This window comes from Pholcus phalangioides, unplaced genomic scaffold (assembly GCF_987345545.1).
Source record: "Pholcus phalangioides strain wild (caught in Gottingen) unplaced genomic scaffold, Ppha-v1.0 ptg000039l_1, whole genome shotgun sequence".
Classification (NCBI taxonomy): Eukaryota; Metazoa; Arthropoda; class Arachnida; order Araneae; family Pholcidae; genus Pholcus; species Pholcus phalangioides.
The window spans coordinates 17,786,880-17,814,527 of NW_028301625.1; the positions used below are offsets into that span (position 1 = coordinate 17,786,880).

General features: G+C 35.6%; 1 protein-coding gene across 7 annotated transcripts in view; it reads right to left on the reverse strand.

Moving 5' to 3' along the window:
• LOC149065639 (uncharacterized) overlaps positions 1-27,648 on the reverse strand; it is a 232,941-nt gene that overhangs the window by 161,314 nt on the left and 43,979 nt on the right. For all 7 annotated transcript variants that reach the window (XM_089253544.1, XM_089253545.1, XM_089253542.1 and 4 more), the window contains 3 exons: positions 21,551-21,698; positions 13,006-13,133; positions 4,812-5,003 (listed from right to left, as the gene is read on the reverse strand). In XM_089253544.1, coding sequence (XP_089109670.1) covers positions 4,812-5,003; positions 13,006-13,133; positions 21,551-21,698 — 468 coding nt within the window. The remainder of the gene's footprint in view (positions 1-4,811; positions 5,004-13,005; positions 13,134-21,550; positions 21,699-27,648) is intronic.

The following is a 27,648-nucleotide window of genomic DNA, read 5'->3' on the forward strand; positions in this document are numbered from 1 at the left end:
GAATGCTAGTAGGCGGTTTTCGCAACAAATTTTTGCAAAGTTGACAGCGACTAACATGCCAATCGCCAGACACGTTTGATATTCCGTCACTAATATGCCAATTTCCTCGTGTGATGGATTCCATAGAGATATACGTGTTAGTCTTCTGGAAACGGTTTATCTTATTAGTTGCCGGACTTTAGTTTCCCCATGTGAGGAGGGCCTAAGTTTCTTATTCAATTTACTGTGGAAACATTCCACTTAATTCAATCTTTTAACAACAGAACAATGGAAATTACAAATTATCTAGAATGATGGAAACAGTCATTTTGACCGCAAAAAATTCAACATGAATTATTTTTCTTTACAGATTTTTTTTCTGGAACTGCATATATTCAATTTCTTTATCATATTTTTGTGACTTTTTTTTCCCCCATTTGATATTTTTCCCATTCTTTTTGGAATTCGAGTCAAACTGACTAGGAGTATAATAAACACCAATGTTGTGCCAGTATAGGTTTTTAATGCAATTCTTCAGCTCTTATTTTTTGTTGCTGAATTTTCACTTGATAGTCCACTGAATGAATGAACGCCAGAACTTTGCCACTGGACTTATCCTGTTGCTGAGATCTCTTCCAGCCCAGCTTCGAGGCAGAGTCTCGAACACTTTATTTTGTGTCAAGAAAAAAAACATACAAACTTTTACAACATATTTTCCCTGGACAATTGGGTACTGTCGCGATTAACAAATTTTGTGGTGATTGCAGACGAGATGGGATTAGGAGTTGGAGAAGTTTCGGGGTTTAGTTAAGATGAATGTACACATATTAGGATTGAGGTATGTTTTAAAAGCAATTGAGCCCCCCCCCCCCCCATGACCAAGAGATTGATGGGCGAAATGAAAATCTTGAATAGCCCAGAAATAATGAGTAATGTAAAGTACATTGATGAGACAGCTTTTCAATGTCAATTGCATCTTGCACTGAATGAATTCATTTTATCGAAAAAAATCAATGGTACTAATTAGTAGAGTAATAAAATTTCATAATTTCTGGCAACTATCTATGCATGGTTATGCAAGAACTAGATTTTCTCTGCCTACACACTGTAGATAATGAGAGTGATTCAATGCGATCAGCTCATTACTGCTGTAATTCGGAAAAGGTTCTCTATGATTTGGTAACAACGATAAATATATCTCCATCACTGTGGGATTCTGTATTGATGGAAATAAATTTTGAATTGAGCTGTTCCTTCAAATATGAGATCTCTCATGGTTTCAAAATTAGTAACAAACACACAGATTTCAGCACACCTTTTCATCAGATTTTTCACCATGTACAAAATGAATAGAAAAAATGATTTTTAACATGACATCAATTTTTAATCATTTCTAATGTTCTCTTCAGTTGAAGAATAAACCAATGATTTTCAAAAAAAAAAGGAAGGGAAAGTAATAGATCGAGAATGAGGGTAAATGTATTGTTTTTAACAACTCAGTCTAAACTACAAAATTTTGTAAAATCGTGGCTCCCATGTCCTGCAGCAGGGCACCTCAGCTGGGACCTTTGGTGAGCCCAGTGCCCCTCTATAATGTATTTATGGTGTGAAGACACAAAAAATTATTTTAATTATCCCAGGTCTGGAGCCCTGTCAGTACCACCCTCGTAGAGGCAATGGGTAAAATAATAAAAAATTATGCTTTTCTTTGTGCGACATTTTTCTAGAGAATGTGATGCAAAAAAAATATCAAGATCCATAAAAACGCAAAATGAATTGAATAACATTTGACGACGAGGAGGTTCTTCAAAAGTGTACCTTTAAATGGTACAAAGTTGGTACTAGAAAAAAGAAAACACCATGACAGAACATCTGTTCTTCTAGTATTTATGTTCGCTGAAAAAAAGTTTCCATTTCAAAAAGTTTTATAACTATATTAGTGCAATATATCTAAAGTGTTCAAAATCACTGCTATCATCGTTCTAGGTAGAAAACTTCATTTTATCTCTAAACTAAAAACACAGAATGTTCATATTTTTACATTTTGAATGCTTCAACAAGATGGGAAAAGTCATGAAATTTCAATAACCTGAGTTAAACCGTTTAGTTGTAATTGCATAAGCATTGCTTGTTATCAAAGTAGCTTTATGGTCAAAATAACTGCATCCGTCATTCTAGTGTTAAATATTTTTGCGCAATTTAAAACTGATTAACATCAGATATAAATATTAAAATATGCCATTTGAAAGATATTTTACAACTTTTAACACCAGAAATTATACAACTTGCATAGAGAAATGTGGTTTAGTGTTTATTTAAAATTGCACCCCCACGTCTCAACACTTTTCAGTCAAAATGCTGTGAGATTATGTATATTTTACACCTGATATGCCTTCCATTGTTTAAGGTATGGACTGAGGTGTATTGTAAAATCACACACAAACATTTGTCATCATTATCAAATGCTTTGGAAAATGTTATGCAGTATCAATTTCAATATGCATATGAGAATAAATCTCCTTGATGCCTCATGAATAACTGAGGTCATAATTGTGTTTTTTTGCATGCATGGAAACAACTTTTGCAACAGATGATCACAAACCGTTTCTGTAATGGAGACTAAACATAGGCAAGGAATTATTCAGAAATTTTCTTAGAACAGCCTAACAAGTATTCCAATTCCAGAATAGTGGAATAAGCAGCTGATATCATTTATTAATCTCAATATTTATGTGAGATTAATAAACATTATACACTGGTGAAATAAATTAAGAGAATTTGCATATTTTATCGAATTTCATGAAAAGAACTGAACTGAATGTAAAACCACTGCTTCTAGACAAAAATACAAATCTTGTACGTCAAATACGTGAGCGTGTGTGTAGGCGGAGCCAGTAGAGAAACAGGCTTTATAAGAGCGCGTAAGTTAAGACGCATTTCGTTCGCTAGCACACCTCAGCGAATTTCTTGGTGTTATTTTGCAGCAATCGGTTAATTTCAAATTGTAACAGTAAAAATGAGTAACCACCAACGTTTAGATGATGGAATGAGGTGGCGAATTGTGGGGAGGCTAGAAGCAGGCCAATCTCAAGTCCAGCTTTGTAGAGAGTTCAATTTAACTCCCAGCGTCGTGTGTAACTTATGGAAACAGTTCCAGGATACCGGATCCATCGAGAGAAAGTCTGGGCAAGGTCGGCCAAGAGCCACGATGGCCAGAGAAGATCACCATTTGTCGATTATAGCGAGGCTTAACAGGAGCGCTACAGCTTCTCAGCTATCTCGTGACTTGTATGCAGCCACAGGAACCCATGTATCAAGAGTGACTGTTTCCAAAAGACTTCATGAGAGAAGGTTGTTGGCAAGAAGAACTGCTGTTTGCGTCCCGCTCACTTCTACGGACAGGAGAATCCCTTTATCATGGTGCAGAGAGCATAGAGATTGGAGTATGGATCAATGGGCGACCGTTCTCTTCACTGATGAGTCCCGATTCAGCCTAACCACAGATTCTCGCCGTTCGTTCATATGGAGAGAACCAGGGACCCGCTGCCTAACCTCCAATGTCCGCGAAATCGACCATTATGGCGGTGGAGGTTTAATGGTCTGGGCGGGCATCATGTTGGATGGCCGCATACCTCTCCATGTCTTTGAAAGAGGCACTGTGACTGGTGTGAGGTATAGGGATGAGGTCTTGGAGCCCTATGTTCGCCTTTTCAGGGGTGCAGTTGGCCCTGAGTTCATTTTAATGAACGATAACGCGAGGCCACATAAAGCTCTTCTGCTCGACGATTTTCTGGAGAGTGAGGATATTCGCCGGATGGATTGGCCAGTCAGATCTCCAGCCCTTAACTCTATAGAGCATGTCTGGGATGCTCTGGGGAGGGCAATTGCAACTCGCAACCCCCCTCCGGGAACCATACAGGGAATGAAAACAGCGTTGCTGAACGAGTGGGACCAATTGCCACAGGAAATGATAAACTGCGTTATTTCAAGTATGAAATCATGCTGCGAGACCTGTATATCTGTAAGAAGGGACCATTACCCCCTATTAACCCATCTATTAACCCATTTTTTTGTTTATTCTGCAACCGCTGTTTCATACCATCCGACTCCAACGAATGTTACGCACGATCATACGTGTGTATTACACCATCATTGAATGGTTATTTGTTTTGTATTGTATCAATGTATGTACATATCAAATTTCATTAAAATCGGTACAGTAGTTCTAGAGATAATCGACCAAGTCTGCGAATTCTCTTAATTTCTTACACCAGTGTATCTCACACAACTTACTATTGTGGAAATTATTGATCAGATGTGAAATAATTGAATTATTATGAAGAGATAAAGGCATATTCATTGAATTGTTTGGTAAAGTGGAACAAAATTAATTCAAGAAAGCAACAGTTTTAAGTTTTATAAAACAAATGAAAATACTAATTTTATTGTCTATATTAATTTCCTTGTGTGTGTGTATGAGATTAAATAGTTATTATAATAATAAATAAAATTATATTAATTTATGATATTAAAATTTTTTATAACCTGCTTGAATTTCAAATCACTCAAATTTGAGTTGATTGTATAGAAAATGAATTGGTATTTTTTTGAGGAGGTATGCATTTGTGCCACAGTATACATGGATTCATAATATTAAGCCTAACTAAGCCTCAATAATAAAAATATTTTTTGAACGCGGTAGTTCAAAATTTGCAAAGCACATTGAATATAAGGTAAAACTTAACATTGGAATTGCAAAATGTGAATGAAAGCAAAAATTCTATCATTATGTACTTAACACATATATTTAAATTTAAAAGACAGCAAATTACCTTTTTCGTATTTTCTGGACTAATCTCAGAAAACTTGCGTGAAAGTATTTTCAGATGTGTCTGGTAACTATCTTTGGTGGCTAAATTTCTTTGAGTTACAAAAATAAGTTTATCTGATAATATGATAATCTCACAATCAGCTGGGACATTATAAGAGAACAAATGCATCTTATCTAAATCACCTTCTAAAACCTATAAAATAAAAATAAAAAATGAGTTGAACTAAATTTGTGTTAAAATTTTTTTCAAAAAATCAAAAACATGAAAGAAATTATTTGATTCTATTGAACAAACATCATATACCAGGAGTTTCTCAGATATCAGAAAGAAGTAAAGAGCAAAATATGAAAAAAAAACAAAAGGAAGAAAATTTGGTTATTACAGTAGCACCTCATAAAATAATTCGCAGAAAGATAAAAATCAAAACTCTTTTATGTCCCCCCCCCCCACAAATTGCAAAATAAAAATCAGTAAACTGTGTCACCTCTCTCTATAACAAAATTTACCCTTATAAATTTTGAATGAAAATATATTCTGAGATTGATATTCTTGCCACTTTTTGGAACTCTTGAATAGTTTCAAACTTCCTAATATTTGCCACTTTTTACACATTCTAAAATTACTAATTTCAATCACTTGCAACTCCACGAATTTCTATTCAGATGTTAAAATTCTTTTATTCAGAGCCATATAAAATTGATAATTTTTATATTTACAACACACAATCATTATTTTATGTAGGTGCTACCATCACAGCTAAATTTGCATTTTTTAATGGTATTTTTCTACATTTTACTTTGATTTTTGAGTAAATCATAGAACTTTTATTCCTTTCAGACACTCTTCAAGGCATAACTGCCTATGGCGAATTGAAAAATCTGGCTGATGCGAAGAATCTGGTCATTTTCCTATGTGCTCAGCTAATTAAAAAATTATCTAGCACTTTCTAATCAGCCTAATATTTTTTTAGACTTATTGTAAAGAGCCCATATACAGTGGAACTTCCCATTATGGACAACTCCCATTAAAAGAAACTTTTTTTAATAATCTCAAGGTATTTTACTATCTTCAATGTATTTTACTATCTATCAACAGACAAAATTATCTGTCCCAAAGGTGTTCGTTACTGAGAGATTCCATTGTACTTTTAAACTGATTAAAAAACATGTGTTGTGTGTAATTGTTTGCTCAAACAGCCCAATTTTGTCCCAGATTATTGCAACAAGTTAAATTTTTCAATTAGTGTATGACATACACTCAGTCAAAAATTATACCCTAAAAAATAGTGGATTTTTTAAAAATCAAACGATTTGAGATTCTGATTATTTTTTACTCAAACACTCAGCATATACAATTGTCTTTCTGATAGAAAAAAAAAATCATACACAAAAAAGAAAACATTTTCATACAAAATATATACATCATAAAAGCACACCAAAAAAAGTTGCAAGTATTCTCAATTCAAGCATTATAAAATGATTTAACATTTTGTGGGCCCTCCATTAGAGTCAACTGATGTCTGCAATATCCTGGGCAGTGAGGAGATCACATTTTCTGTCATATGCTGTGTTATTTCAGACCATGTTTGTATCAATGTTTTCGTCAAACATTTCGTGTCGGAAATATTGAATTACTGAACTCTTCTTGGAATCATTTTGTAAGTCAGTGGTTTTGAAACTTTTTTTCACCAGTGACTCTCTTGCCCAATTCATGGTTCATCTGCAGCTTCTCAGAATAGTTTAGTAGATATTTTCACTCATAAAAGAACTAATTCATAGCCACAAAAATAGGCATACAAATGAATATCTACAGCTCGCCTGACAAGGTTGGTAATGCTCCTAGGAGCCGTAATGCACGCGTTCAGTTGAGAAACACTGCCATAAGTGTTTGATAGGACTCAAGTCTGATGACTGAGAAGATGAAGTTGTTTGGTTACTTTGAACAAGAGACATTCCTTCACAATCCATGTAGTATGCTTTGGATCATTGTCCTGTAGAAATATAGGTGGAGAAAGACATAAAAAACTGGAGAGGACATGATGATGATTGTCGGGGGCCGAAATAGACTTTGCATTATGGGAGAGCAAACGACATAAAAAAATGATTTCATTTACATAACATACAAGCGAGACATGCATGAGCATCAAACGAGCAGAACATACTGATACATATATAAAGGGAAAACAAAATATAGGGAAACAAGTTTCATGGACAGATAAGTCACATCATCTGAAGGTGACCTACATACGTAAACTCACATTATTCCCAACATCCTCTCCACCATGGTCAACCTCCAGAGGAATTGCCAACTGAATTGGTCATCAAATTTCAGTTCCACTGGCTGTACGTAGAACGCACAAGCGAATGTTGGGTTATGATCCTTGATGAGGAATGATATGTGTGCCTTTATCCACATGCATCTTCCTGTAGGAGGACGACATTTCCAACTCATAACTGAAGACCTTCGTTTTTATTTTTCATTTGGTGGAATGTCTTCAGCTCTAGTAGGTATTCTTTCCTCCATCAGTTCCAAAAGCCATTCATGTTATCTTGTTGCAATGACCACGATTTCCCTAGACCGTTAGCAGTAGAAAACTTTCCTGAGAAGGAAGGGTTGACAGTCGTTGTCCAATCAGGAAGTGGGCAGGCATGAGAGGTTCTCTGAAGCTGTCTTATAACTCGGTATAAGCTGTCAATGGTTGACTGTTGACTGCATCTTCAATTCCAGCCAATGTAGTTGTCAGTTGTTCGTCATTGAGAGATGTGTAATGTATCGCCCCTTTGAGTCTCGCGTTACATCATACCAATGTCCCGATAATCCTCCCCCTAGTTAACTAGCTAACACTAGTTCCTTCCCCCGGGCGAGGATCCAGTTGTGTCAACGACCATTGATGAACATGATTATTGTTCATGTTATTGACCATGTTCAATGAATATGATTATTTTTTTGTAAAGAAGCAATTGTTTTCAATTACCTTGTTTAAATAGCGGAGGGCTGCAGACTTCCGCTGGTTATGTACAATCCTTTGTCTTGGTGTCACCTTCAATAGCCTTACCGACACCATGGGTGAAGTCCGGCCGGCTTCGTTCACGGTTATCGAACTATTGCCAACCAGAAATACAGAATATCCAAAATAATTCCTATTGTGTTAGGATATACAAATCAACAGGATTGACGTCATAGTGTTCCCAATGCACCGGAGGAAACTCATTCTCTCAATGCGCCGCTGTTCTTGGCTATTATAAATAGGCTGGAAAAACCAGAAGCGATCTCATTCAATCTCCTAACTTTGAGCAGTTCGATCTACTAACTCCACTCAGTGGGGTTGATGGCTGAATAACCTCTACTAACAACTAGTTGATGTTTTATTGTTGTGATGTTACTAATGTCGTAAAAACGTGATCCTCTAAACTAGGCTACTCCGGCTGGTGTCCGGGTATTTGTGTCAGGTATAATCCTCTAGTCATATAATAGTTATTACCATACATTCTAGTCAGTCGGAAAGTGGCACATTGAAGGGATTCTGTGACCCACAAAATGCTACGTTGTAACTTATCGGGATCCGATCCCTCTACGTTAATGGTGATCTTGTCGTTATGTGGGAAATTCCTAGTTATTTTAGACCCCAGGGACCTCTCAGTTACCAGAAACCACCCGAGGACCCGCTGGCAAACCGGTAAGGGCCAGAATGTTCGCTTAGTTCAGCAGTCAGCGGGTGGGGTCTTTCGGCTGTCGAACGAGAACGGGCCAGAGGATGTCCCATATATATTAATTTCCCTTATGACGACGATGTCGCTATTTTCGTGGAGGGGTCTGGTTCAAATTCTGTATAGTTTGGACGAGGCTTAAGGGTTTGTCCGGTAAAATATTTTTATTTCCATTAAAGAACCTCCCGGGGGAGTTATTACAAGTCTCGTTGTATGGAAAACATAGAGTTGTACTCACTTGTTTTTGGCGGGGGGCTGCAGACCTCTGTCGGAACATTTCATTTCTTTTTGTCTTGTTTGGTTATTGTTTACATAGTCGGAAGAGTCTGATCAGCTCTCCCGATTGTGTCATGTTGCCAGATTTCCGACGTAATATATTATTTTTAATGTTTATTATTTAGTGACGCATGAGTATGTAAATCAAATATTTTTGTTGAGGCGAAGAGGCCTTGCGAGGACATGTGGTCCTAAAATTTTTATGAAATGGGAGTATAAATTCCTTCCTCTTTGTCTCTCACACTGCGCTCATCCTTTGTTTTGTTGTCTTGCTACCGTATCATTTGGCCTTAGGCTGGGAAAATAAGCTAATAGTTATTTAAAATGAAATAGTTTATAGTATCTGAATTTGTTTCCTGGCAGGTGCGGAATCGAAAGCATTAATTTATCTTCATAGTCGAAATACTTCATTGCTGATGATAAACGGAAAGTAATGTAGCAGCTGGCCTTGTCAAGGCTACGTGCAGTAGGTAACATCTTGGAGATCCGGCTCTCAAACGAGAGCTAATTGATATAAAGAAATTTGCAGGCAAAATTTTGAGATGATCTGATTATTTTTTAAGGGTGCTTTGTTTTTTTGCAAAAGAATATGTTGAGAAATTGAATTTTCTGGATGTTATGCCTAAACTGATATTTGCAAAGAAAAGTAATTTGTCTCTTCCAGGAATCGAACCAGTGTCCCCTTGCATACTGGGCAAGTGTGCTAACCAATACATCAGAGACACACTTTTCAATTCCTTATAGAGTGTATGTTCCCAGTCAACTGAGGTTGAATTCAATATTCTAAAATTCTGATTTGAATAAAATTGTTTCTCATTTTCATTCTTTTCCAGCTATATCAGTAGATTAAAAGTACTTTGAATGGTATCACTGATGTAAGTTTTTACACATGCAGTTAAAAAAAATCTCAGTTGTGGGAAAATAGTAACACACACCACGTCATGGGGAAATCTGATCATCAGCTTTTCCAAGTTCTTAACACATTTTTACCATAAAATTATTTTATGCAATACAATTATTTTATGCAATACAATTATTTTGTGCAAACATATTAATCAAACTTTATAAATTATATAATATTTTTTATACTCCAATAAATATTTTGTGTGGGGATTGAAATAATTTGTTTTAATGCATGCACTTTATTAGAAAGTTATATATTGAAAATCCTGGTAAGATGTTTAAAATTAAATGTTAGAAAAACTTAATTGATATTATTTCACAACCAATGAGGTGAAATAATAAGCATTAATTAGGCTATATGCACTATAATCTAACAATAACTAATATACACATTATTATTTTCTTTCAGTTTCTTCCACTGCCTCAGAAGAAATAAGTTTCTTCTGGAAGAAATCCAACCCTGCACAAAACCAGTTTTGGAACAGCAAAATATAGAATTCGGAGCAGGTATTTATGAATTGGAGCACCAAAATTAACAAGAATATTTTTGTTAACCCTCACCCATTTTCAAAATAAAACTGCACTGTCTTTTGTTATCAAACATCTTTTCATCAGCTTGTTTTTGGTTTTTGATGTTACAGGCTTTTGACACCTTGTGTGAAAGAGTGGCTGTCATAAAAATTTTCACACCAGTCTATTTAAGATTTTTGCTTACTGAGGGCAGTATTTGCTGTCTGGAACAGCAGCACCTCAAATGGGCTAAAACTTTTCTATAAGTTTTCAATATTTTTACACTCGGAAAAAAATTGTCTCAAAATGGGAGAGAATTTCGGAAGAATCAACACGATGTTTGGAGATTCAGCACTCATTATTTGACATATATTGGTGATTTAACACTCGTTATTTGGCAATATTGACAATTTAACGCTCATTACTTGGCAAAGTTTCTAAATTAGCATTCGTAATTCAGTGGACATGATCTTTTTACTCCCGGAATGAAAATTTCTTTCACAAAACATTGGGATTTGATGCAATGACGATCAACTACAGTAATTTCTGCTGCTTCCAGTGGTGACTTTTTTTTTGAAAACGGAAACTGACTCACATTTGCGCTTTAAAGCTCAAAGACCATTGCAAACCATCTTCAGTTGCATGATCATAGATATTATTAGGGTTTCACAATGGAAAGCCAGATGAGAGGCCGATAGTTTAAATAAGGCCATAGTTTTAAGTACAGTGGAATAAAGCATGCTCTTCTCGGAAAGAATCATTTCGCGGCAAGCAGGAACAAAAATTTTTTGGCGTCTTTCCGAAATTCCGGCATACTGAAGCAAAATTCGCTATTTGGCACAGAAAAATAAGAAAATACACCATTGGAGCAGGATGGTGCAATATGTTAATTTTGGCGCAATTGGTGCAGAGTTCCCACCCCTGAAATAAGTGCAGTTTACAAAAATATAAACATACAACACGCAAATACAAACATATACACACACTCTGTTGTGACCCCAAGAAACTCATTCCTTAGAAATGAAGGAAGATACACACTCTTTTGCAAAAAAAACAAAGCACCATGAAGAAAGTGACTGTTTTATTGAAATTAAATATGCGTAAAGCTCATACACAGATAATGAAATTATTAAAAATTCAAGGATTTTTTGGAGGTAGGACCCATCGATGGCTAGCAATTGCACATTGAATTTTCAAATCACTAATTGGTGCAAACCCCCCCCCCCTCCTCCCCCCCTGACGGCAATGCATGCTTATATACGTCAATGTAAGGGGTGATAAAGATTTCTTATCTCATCTTGTGATAAATTTTCAGCTAGGCATTTATCAATTGTTGCTCCAGATCTGCAATCTTGGGGTGCCCGAATCTAGCAGCCTACGCCGTGTCCCACACATGTTTGATTGGCGAAACGTCCGGTGACCTTGCTGGCCAAAGGAAACTATTAACAGCACAGATCCAGTCCAGAGATATGCAAGTCGTATTTGGCCTGGCATTGTTCCCTGCTGTTGTAAGAGATGACACTATCACACCAGGGGTAATAATGACTGTATGCCTCTGTGGAACATAGAATGATTGGGACCGCTGGCCCTGGCCCTTCCACACATAGGTTTGATGGTTATCTACTCCAAGACTGAAGTGGGATTAATCGCTGAACACTATGTGATGTCAGTCTGTTAGCAGCCATGATGATCGGCAGTGACACCACTCTAGATGACTCTGCCAATATTCGGGGTTAAAGGCAGGCATCTTAAAGTGAGCATAACCGTGCCTCAGCCAAGTGCAATGTTATAGTGGAAAGTACCACGGGTGGTATGAAGAGGCTATAGAATGTTGGATAGCACCACGGGTGGTATGAAGAGGCTATAGAATGTTGGATAGTACCACGGGTGGTATGAAGAGGCTATAGAATGTTGGATAGCATATAGTGCTATGACCAAAGTCCACATTCATTGGCCTTCAAAATTTAATCATTTGCATAATTGATATAAAGAAATTTGCAGGCAAAATTTTGAGATGATCTGATTATTTTTTAAGGGTGCTTTGTTTTTTTGCAAAAGAATATGTTGAGAAATTGAATTTTCTGGATGTTATGCCTAAACTGATATTTGCAAAGAAAAGTAATTTGTCTCTTCCAGGAATCGAACCAGTGTCCCCTTGCATACTGGGCAAGTGTGCTAACCAATACATCAGAGACACACTTTTCAATTCCTTATAGAGTGTATGTTCCCAGTCAACTGAGGTTGAATTCAATATTCTAAAATTCTGATTTGAATAAAATTGTTTCTCATTTTCATACCTGATTGCTTATATAATGAGTTTTTCAGATATTGTTGCCAATCTATTATTGTACAAAAGAGTCTCAATATAATCACATCAAACAGCATCCATTGTTATGCATATAGCTGTCAATATTGAATGATTTTGAATGTTAAAGGCTCTAAGCACCATCTCTTCATCTAAGGGATTTATAGCAATTACCTAGAGTGTGGATAAGTGGTAGTTTGGTGCCCAATGGAAATAGACAAATTACAGCAGCAACTACTAGACAAGGTATGTGCAGCATTAATTTGATAATATAGGTTTATAATATTATTATTAGTGAAAATTATCACTAATAGAGTTTAAGAAATACCTGTCTAAAGTTAATAAAAATGAAAATGTTTTGAAATTAAAAAAAAGAGTTGAAAAACAAAGCCAAGATAAAAACTAGAATTTCATGCATATAACTAACATAATAATCAAAAGCGGTTTTTTTCATAAATTGTGAAAAAAAAATTATTCCAGAATTCTTGCTTACCTGAAGAAGAGCAGAAGAGGAATTGTATGCAGAAACAAGATTATGACCTTCACTTATTTGTGGAGTCAAGAAAGTTCCACTCTCAAATTTGGACAGATGATGTGGTTTTTGATCATTAATTTTTTCTTCTGAATAGAAAGAAACATACATTACTGAAATCATATTAAAATAAGAATAGCAATGAACATAAAACTACTAAAACTTTGTAAAAGAATTTTATATCACATAAAAGTATTATACACAAAAAATAAGAAGATTCCAGGCTAAAAAACTCACTATAGTTTTTTGTCTCAAGTTCACCAATCTTAAGATGTGATTCTTGCAGCAGTATTCAGTGCAGCAAGTCAAACCGGGTTTCAGAAAATTACTGGGTCAGGTTCAACTTAACCCTTACAGCAGCAAACCTGAGATATCTCGTCAAACTTGATCTGCTTTATTTCGGTCACTCTGAAATATCTCGGGTTCTTAACATGCTTTTACTTCTAATGTAGCAGTTATAATACGGATCTAGAAAATTTTAAAAACCATTTAAAAGGTTAAAATTATATTCAAGAGTGTGGATTACATGATTCAAGAACCATTTGGCGACTACAAAAATGACAAACATTTGACACTGATTGGATGAATATTGAAGCAATTACTCTGCTGGATAATTTGCCAACTAACCAATAACGTGACTGGAAGACTAACACCATCTTTAACCCATTCATGCCCAATGGAAGTTTTTCAACCCCATGCATATAAGTATTTATTTTTTGCATAATTCCATCCTAAACAGAGTGATCAATCGTTCTGCTTGAACTTGCTCTTATTTTTACGCCATTTGGGAAAAGAACGACCTCATAAAAGTAACATGCCTGTGAGATGGAATTTTGCTCACAAATGAATACCTTCTAAAAACTAATATTTTGCCAAAATATTTACTTTTAATATTCTATGTCGCGGCATTACAGTCATCAAAGGAACAAAACATTGTTCTTTGTTATTAATTTTTCTGACCAATTATACTTTAAAATAGTGAATTGAAACTTATTATGCTAATTTTGGCAAGTAACAAGGAAATTATGAATTTTTTATAGTAAATTATCTAATTTCTAAATATAACAGTGATATGGGCAACGTTGATTTGAAGGGTGATAATATTTCCAATTACAGAATTGTAATTTGAAGTAAAAAGTGGTATGGGCCCATAATCTTTTTGTTATTTGATGTATGTGAACAATGCTTGGATATTAAGTAGATCTTATGGATTAAAAATTAACAATCTTATGCTCCCAACAGAAGTCACTTGGGCTTTACTCGAAATGTATGGAAAACCACCAAAAGCTACAGGTCCAATGACAAAAAGAATTCAGAGCTCTACTTGAACAAATCACAGAGGGACACAAATTACCTTCGGCAATCCAAAGCACAGATGTGCTTTAAGTAAAAGTAAGACTGTGAAAGCGTGCAAAAAATGTGATGTCCGTTTGCATGATACATCATTCTTTGGCAAATTTTCATGAAAAAATGTATTTTTTTTGTTCCAAATCTTTAGATGTAGGCTTTTTTATCATTATATATCATACCATTGCAACGAAAGAAGTATCTCCAAATATTTGTGATGAATTGATAAAATTACAGATATTTACACACTTTAAGACAATCTCGTGTCCAACAGATTACTCACGACCTGTCAGACTTCTATGTAAAATATATAGGATTTTTTAAAAATACAAATTTGTCATATTCTTGACATAAATACAGCAAATATATGCATTAATTTGATTTTGCTGAAAAAAAGTTTCTGGCATAAATGGGTTAATAAAGAAAAATTACATACTCTGGAATTTTTTCTCAATAAATTTTTTGGGGATAAGATGAAAGAATTCCTATTATTTATTAAAACTGAAAAAAAAAACCTCACAAAGTTAGGTGTTATTAAAATGTCTAATATTACCTTTGCTAGTTATACGAATTGGTCAGACCACACACACCATACAATCAACACCTATAATAGAGCTGCCCCTAGTGTTGAATGATGGGTGCAGCCACACTGAGCCACAGACTTTAGGGGTTCTACTCTTGTATAAATAAAAATATTGCAATTAACATTTTTTGGTAGTAGTAAACTGGCCTTCACTAATAAAAATATATATGAAATTAATACAAAGAATGAGTGAAACAAATCCATTTCACAAAAAGGGGTGTCCACTACAACTATACTCAACGATAAGTGTAGTTGTAGGTGTGTGTAGTAAAAAAGTAGCACAAAGTGTAGGTGTCCACTACAACTACACTCAACGATACATGCATCTCGTAAATATTCCTCTGAGGAATTTCTAACAAATTATTGTTATATGCCAGAACATTTTTTTTGAGTGTATGTGTGGCCCTAACATATTTATGTTGTGAGAATTATGCATTAGGGTGGAACGAAAAAGGGTGTTTTTTCACTTTTTTTGGAAATTGATGTTGCCTTAGTATTGAAAAGATGTCTTTCTAGGTTTTAAGAAGTTATACCAAAATCTAGGAAAATATTTTGATATCTTGAGGTTCCTCACAGACCCTAATGGTCGAGCAAAAAGACTTTTCTAACTACACATAAAAATCTTTTCAAACATAAACGAAGTTGATGATTTTTAAAAAGTATTTTTAAAAAAAAGATAAAAAAGAAAACATTTAATTTAAGTTATTCAGTACATGAGGAAAAACTGAAAATATATATATATATATATATATATATATATATATACTCACAAGTTAAAAAAAAACAAGAGTTCCATTTTATATAAGTTATAACTCACAAGCATATTTGCAGCTGTCATGGCAGTTGAAAGGAGAATTTTTCAAGCACTCCGAATATAGTGATTGGTAGAGGGAGATGAAAATAAACCTTTTTTTTTTGGGGGGGGGGGGGGTGGGGACAAAACTATAACCATGTTCCAAATTAAACAAAACATAGTTTGATGATATAGGTATCAGGAGAATGCCTCTATTGCTTCCTCTGTTATCACACTATTACATTTCACATTTTTGCAAAATAGTCCTTTTTTTTTTTTTTAACGATGGAAAGTACTCCTTGATTTTGTTCTGGCTTGAATGAAGCCTTCACGACTCTCGGTTGTTGATACAGCAAGAAATGCTTCAGTTACGAGTCATACGCACCGTTCAACTGCTTGTGTGTGACATGGAAAATTCGGTATAGATGGAAAAGCAGGTTCTGATTATTTTTGTGGGTCCATTTCCTGATTTTTTATAATAGGTGGTTCAGTCACTCGCATTTGATCCCGTGAAATTAGTTCCGAATACTGCTTAACAGAAAAGTTTATTTTCGGAACATGGAATGTACAAATTTCTGCTTCTTATAATCCTTCATTTCTAATTTCCATATTGAAATTATTGGTCTATTGTCATATTTGGCTTCTCTTTCATCAATAACCCAACATCTTCCAGCACAGCATTCGCAATAATTGCAGCTGATTGATCAGACACACCAGTTCTATCACAAGCAAGAGGAACATTTGGTAATTTAGTTCTCATCTGAGAGGATGATGGTAGAACTTCAAAAGCAAATGAAGTACTTGCTTCGGCACCGATTGATGGACCAGCTTCAGTACTGATAGATAGAAATGCTAACTTCAACGGTAAACTGTGTTTTGGCTTACATAGATCACTTTCCTCAGAATCTTTGGATATAAATGAGTTTACAGTGGTTGATGAACTAGTTTCTGCCGTTTCTTCTTGAGATGACTTCAAACGGGATACCATTTTCATTTTCCTTTCTTCGTTGTTTTTCAATTTCTTAGTTGTTAGGACATCTACTCGACCAATGGCCATCTTGCGTGTACTTCTTTGATCTTGCAAGAAATCTCGCTCTAAATTTGGGATCTTTCTCAACTTGTTACACTTAGTCTTCAAAATCACATTTGCATGCTGCAATGTCGAAAAATTTCCATGCTTTGCACTGAAATCATTTCACGTTCAACTTGAAAGTTTGAGAATCTTTCCTTTTTTTCATATTTTTTTGAAGATTCTTGTATTCACAGTAAAAGTATTTTAAAATTTTGCATATCCGTTGGTGAGAAACCGTAGGAATTCAAGCAGTTTTCCAAATATTTTCCGTCTTTGGCACGAAAATTTTAAGAATGTCTGCAATAGCTGAATCTTTTCTTGATTGTTGTGCCTTCATACTTTGAGTTAGCAAATAACAAAGCTTAACATCGCCATAGGTGGGTGAGACCCGTGGGTTTACTCTTTGGTGGTGGGGGGGATTTCCTAAAATGTCACAACAATAAAAGCTTCTGGTCATCATTTTGACTGTTATACACCATAGGCGGAGATAGACCTGGAAGTCTGGGTGGGGGAGCACGGTCATTATTTCTGGGTGGGGGGGGGGGTAAGATGATGATGTCAATTCATATATGCATATATACATTAGATCAGTCAACTTTACCTTTGACGCTGGGGGTCCCAGGGGCTCCGCGGCCACTCGAGGATAATAAAATAAATCAATAAATTTGATGAACAAACAAAAAAAAAAGAGGCCTAAAGGATACCCCATATACTAAAAAGGGCTTCTCGAGTTAAACAGGGCTCCGCCATAGAAATTATACACTGAAAAAGGCTCCGCGAGTCAGAAAAGGTTGAGAACCGCTGTGCTAGAGAATTCCACACATGCTTAAATCTTCAGGGGCGATGAGGAACCTCAAGAAGTTTGAATTTTGGGGAAAAAAATTATGAATGGCATTCTCAGCCACCTCGTTGGGCATTTTGCACGTTGTGCCATTGTTTTTGTATTTGTATTTCTTCACATAAAGGCATATTTTAAATTCTATTACAATGGCAATTTCGAAATTTTTTTTTTTCGTTCTACCCTATTATGCATGCTCTCTGTTCTAGTGGTGCCACCACCAGTCTTCCATTATTTTGCAATGAAAATGGCAGATTCTTGTATTTTTGTATTATGTAGGCATCATGTTGAAAGCCTGCCTGCCCCCTGCTGGGAGACTTTTTCAAATGGAAGACTGGATTGCCTGTCGCTCAAAATTGGATAAAAAAGGTTCTCCACTGCAGGGCTACAACTGCGCGGGGGTGTGGGGGGGTGGACAGGTATGTCTGGTACTCCACTGCTATCTTTTCTTCTACTCTGTACATTCAAGTAATGCAAGCATTCAAATCACACGAGTGCACAAACTACTGGCGGACCCCATCTAGAATTTTAATCGGTCCACGAAACAATTTAAAAAAAGTAATTCGTTATTTCAAAATACACTTTAGGACGTGCGATTAAAGATAATATGTATAGATATTATGTAATGCATTACTGATTTTGTTGCTAGACTATAACCAAGTACGCAGAAAGTATCTCCCCACCATTGATTGGTGCAGAGATATTTTCATATTCTAATATATGCACCACATTGAAATTAATTTATCAGTGTTTTTCATCAATGAGTAGATGCCTACGGGTCAGAGGTTGAGCACCCCACCCATTATATGGCAATCATTATGGATTAGAATAGAATATGAATGCAAGACAGAAAACTAAAATTTAGGTGCAACTATATACAGTACCACTTTTTTGTCTTTTGTTTGTTTATAATTTATTAGTAATGGCATGGGAGGGTTGAAACGGAGGTAAAAAAGTTAGACTGGAATGGGAGGGGGCAGCAAAATTTGTATAGCCCACAGGCGGTAAAAACAAAAATACGACCCTGGGTTTGACTCCACATTGGATGCTGTTCGACCAAAAGAACAAGCAGGTTTTTGAAGTAGATTTAGTACAATTAATCATATAAAAACAATCAGGGAATTCATAGTGAGACACAAGGAATATCTGACATAATTACCATTGTGTATGGCCTTGAATTTGAAAAATCTTTTGACTGTCTTCACATCTACTACTACTACTAGTTAACCATACATGCAGCTCATACACATTCCTCTACACAGTTTCTAACAAATTGGTACATGCCAGAATGCGTGTGTATGTGTTGTGAACCTAAGTTGAAGATTATTTCTGTATAATGCTTGTTATATGTAGTACTGCCATCTACCATCAGTTTTTGCAACAATGAACAAAGTGTAATGATTCAATAATTTGTACCGTTGTAAGCCTGTTGCTCTCTGTGGCAAGACTCTTTAACAGGGAGATCAGCTAGCACTTGCACCTTGAAGTTGGGAACTCAGGAAAGTAACTTTAGCTGACCAACACTGTAGTGATGGTGGGGTTCGAACCCGGGTCCTCAAAATGCGGCACTATGACACAGATGTCTTCACATCTGCTATTGTTAAAGCTCTAGATGCTAGTATGTTAGAGAAGATGTATACTGATATCATTTAGAAAATCTATGACACAACAACTGCGACCATTTGTTTTGTATCCTTAAACAAGATGGAGTGATGAGATCTGAAAAGTCACTGGAGTCAACTGGATGGCAAAACCATCAGACAGAGTAAAATGGAAAAAATTGGAGACCTACATCCAGCAGTAGATTGATGATGAGACAACAAGGAGACTAAGACAGACTTCAACTTGAATTAAAAATTACAATATAATTGCATTTTTAGTATTAACAATTTCTCAACAAAAAAATATCACAATTGTACATGTGGGGGGGGGGGAGGTAAATCGAGGTTATCCATACTTAGAATAAGACAACCCCATAAATATATTTTATGTACATTGTATATTATATCATTTTTTATATATATATATTGTTCCTAGTTTTTGTAATTGCATTTTTAATTGGGGGATGCTGTATTTTAGAAATATAAGACATCCATATTTGCTATGGGAATCTTTTTCTCAGCCACCTCATTGGGCATTTTGCCTGTTGTGGCCTTGTATTTGTATTTAACAATTAAAATTTTTTCAGTATAATTACAATTTCAAATGTTTAAAACATTTAGTAAAATTGTAGCTTCAAAATTTTAATAAAACATCCCAGTTTTTTTTTTTGAAGTTTGCTCTCATCAATGAATAATAATGAATTATGAAAATTGCCACCAATCTGCAAGTAGGAAATCCACGATTTTTACATTGACACCTTTCTGGACATTCACTATAACAAGTCAATAAATAGATGTGGAAAAACTTCCTGTTGCAAATAATGAAGCAGATAATCAAAACAAAGTTTGAAGACCATAAAAGAATGGTGATTGGAAGAGTGTGGCCCAGCATATCAACTAGAGAACTAGAGCTTTGCAGAATATCTTAATGCTGCTGTGGTGGTTGTAGATGGCAGTGATGGACTTGCATCACGAGGACCCAGGTTTGAACCCCACCGTTGCCACAGTGATGGTTGGCTGAAGTTGGTTTTCTGTGGTTCTCATCTTAAAGGCACAAATGTGAGTCGATCTCCCTGTTAAAAAGTCTCGCCACAGAGAGATCAAAAGGTCACAATGGTATACTATTCAATCATTACACTTCATTTATAGTTGGAAAAATTAATGGCAGGTGGCAGCACTACACATAACAAACATTACACCGAAACATACTTCATGGAAGAGGTTCAGTACATGCACTCATAAGCACATTCCAACATGTACCAATTTGTTAGAAGTTCCGCAGAGGAATATGTACGAGATGCATGCCTGGTTTAGTAGTAATAAAACATCTAAACTGTAATCTAGAGTCAAATGTATGAAGATGAATTTGTGTTTTTTCTAGAAGACACTCAACTTCTGGTCATATGAGATCAAACTTACACTTTAAACATTTGCAATATTACATATTGCAAAATTGGTCCTGCCAGACTTTTAGAATGTGCTAAGGCATCTATTCATAAAGCAACTACATTGTAAGAGGTGAAGTGAGAGCCAAGATCAGCCAAAGGGTGTAAATTTGTATCAAAACATACACACAGAGAGAGATGGACAAATCTCTGTACTACATGATGTAATATTTTTACAATAGTAATGCAGATGTCAAGGGGGGAGGGGTACTTAGTTTTAATGCACTTCTTCCCCTCTTTGCAAGTGGTCAGTCTCAAACTTTACACGTTTGGCTACAGAGACAGTGGTGTCAGAGCTATGCTCAAGCGCCTCAGTATTTTGTAACACAGGATCGAGTACCCCTAGAATTGATTCAGAAACCAAATTTCCTATATAAAGCTCAAGCCAAGCATCCCCAGATCAGAAACATTTCTGATGTCCTTGTACAAAGAACTTGACAGGTGCATGAAACAGCAATTTATTTTATGTCTGTTAAAGAAATGACACTATATGAAGTGGCCAATATATATACGCACCCCCCTTTCTTCTTTCTAGCAGGAATAGAGTACTCTACTGAGGGAAAGTTAGCAGGTCATCATGATCTTTGACGGAGTTCACAATTTGCAAAATTGGAGAGATTCATAGAATGTGTCAAAAATTTAAGGTTTCAGCTCAGTGATGCTGTGTATAGGAGGTGGGTAAACTGAAAATGTCTACTATAATTGTGGACAAAATTTTAGAAACATAAAATTACTCTGGGTCTTGGATCTCTAACCTAGATTTTTCTTACGTTGGCATAGACTGTAAAGACTTACATTCTTTTGAAAATGCATATAGACTACATTACCTTTCAAAGGTATCTTATCACATGGTGATGTTCGCCTAGAGACATCGCAATTTTCTGTTAATTCATTTTCTGAATTAAGAGGCCAGTAGAAGTTGGAACGCTTTTCCTCCAGTAAAAGTCTCCACTGTTGGCGATTATGGCCTGTAATCTTGAACAAAACATTTAAAAAAAAGAAAAAAACTTCATTATTAGTTGTAAAATATGATATAAAATCTTTTTCAAGCTCATTTACTTGTGCTGAAGTAGTAAACAGAAATGATCTAAGAAGAAAAATACTTTAGAATTATACAAAATGATATTTCAAAAATTATGTTTTTGTTGAAGATATATATACAGGTCAGGGTTTGCGCTGCCGATCGCCATTGCGCCAAATCGCGACAAAATATTCCATTTGGCGAATGAATAAAAGATAGAGTTCGCCAAATCACGAGTGTCCATTCAGCCTCTTGATGGTCAAATCGGATATTTGACACATGTGCAAAATTTCGAAAGTGAAATTTTTGTTGGCATAGCGAACAATGTCCAGTTACTTTCGGTATGGTTCCAGAGGAGGGTAGAGGGTTGACAGGGACGATCAACTTCATCTACAAACGTTACTAGTTGAGCGCACCCCTAAGAGCCTACATGCAAAAAACAACCAATTGTTTGACCCTTTACTTGATGATAATCTTTCTCTCAGCAGAGATGCAGTCGCTGTGCAATAGCACATCAAATACCCGGAATTTCGGGAAAGGATGCATAAAAATTGCGTTCACGCTTTCCGTGGGATGCGTACTTTCCGAGTTTTAAGAACAAAATACTTGGGAGAAAAAACCTGTGTACCAATTTATTTTATTTTTCCTCCACCTCACCGTCTATCATGATCGCGATAAGGTGTGACCATCGAGCTTATATTACTGGAGAGAGTATGACGTCAGCGGTCTTCACCTTGGCAGTGCTGAGAACGGTGTCTCCCAACATTTATCGTCAGAAGATCACATGACTTGGTGAATACAAACACAATCCCCCGTTATTTTTTTTTATGGTATCCACAGGAATTTAAAACAATAAATGAGAAATAATTTTCAGCATTGATGAGATAATTCCAAAATTAATGAAAGCGATAATTTCAGAATGATGAAAGTAATAGTTCCAGAATTAATGAAATCGAGAATTCTAGAATTAAGGAAAGAGATAATTCCAAAATTAAGGAAAGAAAAATTATAGAATTAATTAAAGAGATAATTCCAAATGAATGAAAGAAAAATTATAGAATTAATGGAAGAAAATTCCAAAATAATTTGAAAGTTATAATTCCAAAATTAATGAAAGCAATAATTTCAGCATTAATGAAGTGATAATTCCAAAATAATTGAAAGCGATAATTCCAAAATAACTGAAAGCGCTAATTCCAGCATTAATGAAAGATAATTTCAGATTGATGAAAGTGAGAATTTCAAAATTAATGAAAGCTGTAGTTCCAGAATTAAAGTAAGATATAATATCAAAATTAATGAAAGAAAAAATTCTAAAATTAATGAAAGAAAAAAATTCTAAAATTAATGAAAGAAATAATTTCAGAATTAAAGAAAGAAATAATTTCAGAATTAATGAAAGAAACAAATCCAGAATTGATGAAAGCAATTATTCCAGAAGTAGTGAAAGAAATAATAATTAAAAAAGAAAATAATTCCAGAATTAATGAAAGAAAATTCAAGAATTAATGAAGGACAATCCAGAATTAATGAAGGAAAATTCCAGAATTAATGAAGGAAAATTCCAGAATTAATCAAAGAAAAATTCCAGAATTAATCAAAGAAAAATTCCAGAATTAATCAAAGAAAAATAATGAAGGACAAACCAGAATTAATGAAGGAAAATTCAAGAATTGATGAAAGAAATTATTCCAGCATTAATGAAAGAAATTATTCCAGAATTAATGAAAGAAATTATTCCAGCATTAATGAAAGAAATTATTCCAGCATTAATGAAAGAAATTATTCCAGCATTAATGAAAGAAATGATTTCAGTATTATATAATGAAATAAATAATTTAATCTTTTTTCATCTTTAGATGAGTTCTCTATCCTGTTTTTATTCTTTAAAACCCAATAGTTAGAGACAGAACTGTACATTTCTACGGGCAAAGAAACTTTGTTTCCACCAAGTCACATGATTTCCTTGCATTTGATGTCTATGCTGTCGCGGCAGCTGGATGCTCCTTCCAGTAATATAAGCTCGATGGATGTGACCTTAAAAACGAATAAGGCTGACGAAATATCAAGTTGCGTTAAGGAATGAGAGCGACTATTATACCGAATTTTCCAATTTCTAAGGGTTTTCCTTCTGCGGGTTATATATCAGAAATTACGGTACGTACGCCGCATAAATTCACTTCGTTTTCACGAGATTACAAATGCGATTTTTTTTGAAGAATTGCTTGCTCGAATCATAATACAATTTTCCGAGATCGTTGGGGGAAAAAGAAAGCTGTAAAAAGTATCATAACTATCCAGTCATCAAACCGCTATGCAGTCGTGAGTTTCACGTCACGAAAATCTCAGTTTCGGACCCGAGGCCACTAATGCGCAGACTAAATACAATTTTCTGAAGTTTTTTAACTTTCAGTTGGCTATCCCTTTGAAAAACAATTATGTTGTCACGAAGCAGAAGCAGCTCTTAGGACTCACACGGGGTGCCGCTCCGGGAGGGGAGCAAATCCAAGATGAAAGAGCAAAAAAAAAAATTTGGAAAAAAGAGGGTGGGGTTTGTCCACTCTGGAGGGTTGCAAAATCCGAGATGAAAGTGCGCAAAAGATTATTACTTTTTTAGGGATTGCAGGGCCAATGCAAATCTGACATAGCTCCCATATTCAGGTGTGAAATATGTGGAAGTTAAATGGTGGTAGACCACAGTTGTGGACCATCGGGGAGGGGGGGGGGGAAGAAATCATTCCAGCTGGGAATTGCTAAAAATGGATTTATATGAATCGGAAGATGATCAGAATCATTTGCTTTAAATTTATTATTGAAGCTGAGGTTTTCTGAAATGAAAAATCAGAAATTATATACTGATTTATTAGTAAATACAGTATGTAACATGCTTAACATAATTATATTTGTTTTAAATTAGTTTTTTTAATTATACACAAATACAACGCCACAACAGGCAGATTGCCCAACGAGATGGCTGACTTAAGAACATCATGGATCCCCGAGCCCACCTACTACTGCTACACCACACATGCACCCCCCCCCGCGGAACCCCCAACGAATTGGTACATGCGGGAATGTGTGTGTACGTGTAGTGAAACCTGACGTGAAGTTTGTTTCTGTGTAATGCTTGTTATGTGTAGTGCTTGTTATGTGTAGTGCTGCCATCTGTCACCAGTTTTTCTAACTATGAGTGAAGTGTTATGATTGAATGATTTATCGTTGTAGGACTGTTGCTCTCTGTGGCGAGACTTTCTAACGGAGAGATCGGCTCGCATTTGCGCCTTGAAGTTGGGAACCACAGAAAACCAACTTCAGCCGACCACCACTGTGGGGTTCGAACCCGGATCCTCGCATCGCGAGTCCGTCACTTTAACCACTCGACCACCACAGCGGCTACAGTTACACATGTTAATTCCTCAGTGTCTATGGGTTTCTTTGCAGCTCTTTTCTGTACCAATAGAATGCTTAGCAATGAATGTAAAAAAAAACTAAACCTAGTTATACTACTAAATTAAACTTTTTTTGTTAGTAAGAGAAAGTGCCCAAATGCCGTTCCCCAAGCAAAATTATTAATTCCGAAAATTTATTTAGAGTAAAAATAATTTGAAAACTGATGTAAGTAACTCAACTTCATACCTAATCATGCTGTAAGTGTGATTGTACAGAATAAATTTTTCCTAACCAAAAAAAAAAAAAAAATCAAAACAATGCAAATTTTGGATTTTCGTCAAAGGTATCGTATAATTCCTATCCCCTCTCCAGTTGTAACATGACGACCTGGGATCCTTCACAAATTTCTTCATTTCAATTTAATTCTAGTTTAGGCCCCAGGGATCTCTCGGTTACCAGAAACCACCCGAAGTACCCGCTGGCATTCCGGCTCTGGCCAGTTATGTTCGCCAAGTCTGGCAGTCAGGGGTGAGGTCTCCTGGCTATCGGGCGAGAACGGGACCAGAGGTCGGGCTACCAATGTCCCATATAAATTCAGTTTACACCTGTGTGATGGATCCTGGAGCATGTCGTGTTACCTTCCTCTCTCAATCTTAGGGTCCCGCGGATTGCTGGTGGGAATTTCGCAGAGTTGTCGTCTAACTTCATAAAATGAAAATATTAATGTGCAATATCAAATTGTGATAAATGTTTTGCATTGTAATTATACAAGAATAATGTACAGTGTTTTACCTTCATACCGTCTGTGGGCCACGGACCACTTCACGGTGAATAATTTCATGAGAATTTCAATGTGCAATAGGCCTATTGTTGCGGACCCTGGTCAGGTCTTCAATGTTTACCTTTTCCATGTTGCCAACTTCCATATATCAAAAGTTAAAAATAGTATTTTATTCCGTATGATACGTAAATGAGTTTTACTGTTCAGTTAAGTTTTTACAGGCTGATTCTGCTGTCTGATTGGTTCTTGGAAAGATGGTTTTTCTTTAAAAGCCACCACTGTGCAGAGAAAAGAGAGCAGATCTAAACAAACATACAAGTTCAACACTTAGCAAGGCATCTCGTCTCGTGCAGAGAACGTCATTATGTTCTGGTGAATCTACGACCTACGGGCTCTTACACCTAGCAGCCGTGGGAAGACGAGAGATGGAGAATTAGCTTTCTCTTCGAGACATTGACTCTTTACCGAAACCTGGTCCAGTGTGACTCAACTGGTGAAAGGAACCTTGACAGGGACAGCGGAGCAGTGCTGATGCCGTCATAGAACATCCATCATGTGAAATGCTGAACAGACATCGTCTCGGGACTCGACTACTTGGAATACTGGCCGGTGACGTCCATGCAGTTAGTGAAGCCGACGCGTAGGTGCAATGAACTTCCCCAGACAGATCAGTGAGACCAAAATAATTTTGATGTGCAATATTTACTAAAGCTAAAACTATAAAAAATTGTTTATGTTTAATCTTCTGTTTAAAAATTTGAGAAGTGTAAAACAAAAAATTTAATGTTAATAATATAATATTTAATAAATAATTGTGGAAAACAAAATAATAATAGTGGAAAACATTGTTTCATTGTTGTCATTTACAAAAGGCTGACTATGTTGGGGAAAGATAAAAAATAGAATCTAGGATGTAACGATGGCCGATACGTTACACAGTTATTATGTACACATTTATTTTAGTTGCTTATATTTATTAGTTATATTATGTATAATAATTATTTAATATATACTGTATGTATAGTTAGTTATATTTATATTGCTCATATTTTTTTTCTTACTTTATTATATTTATATATTATAATTAGCTTTTCTTCATGGATAAGACAGAAGTGTTAAACACAGTATAAAAAGGTTGACAAGTGATCATGCATCAATCAAAATGAACTCAAGTAGTCATGAAAAAATATATCAAGAATGAGTTTCCCTCTGAAACTCACAGGGTACGAATTTAGGAATTCAGCTATAGCAAAAATTGTGACTGTTCCCTACTAAATGACTACAGCTACACGACTATGACAAATATGCAACGCGATATTCAATTAGCGATCTATAAACATCAATCACTAATTGATGAAAAACTTTCCGTAGGGCATAAATAACTGCAAAACTTGATTTCGCACTGAAACAAGTTATAACAAAAACTATTTTTGAAAAATTAAAGCGTGAGTGAAGTGAGCAAAGCAACTGCATCACTGCAAGTAGTCAACTGAATGGGTATGAAGAGTTTTCTGGCACTTTCACAAGATAGCAGCTCTGTACATGCGAATTAGAGAGGGGGATGAATTTATGGCAGGGAATGGATTTCAGGCACTTTCCCGAAAATCTTTGGATTGAACTTGTTTTTAGAAAACAATTATTTGTTTGATTCCCAGGGGTGCCTGTAAATGACGGGGAACCAACAATTTTTTCGAGAGGAACCCACTTTCACTCAAAAAGGACCCAGATTTTGC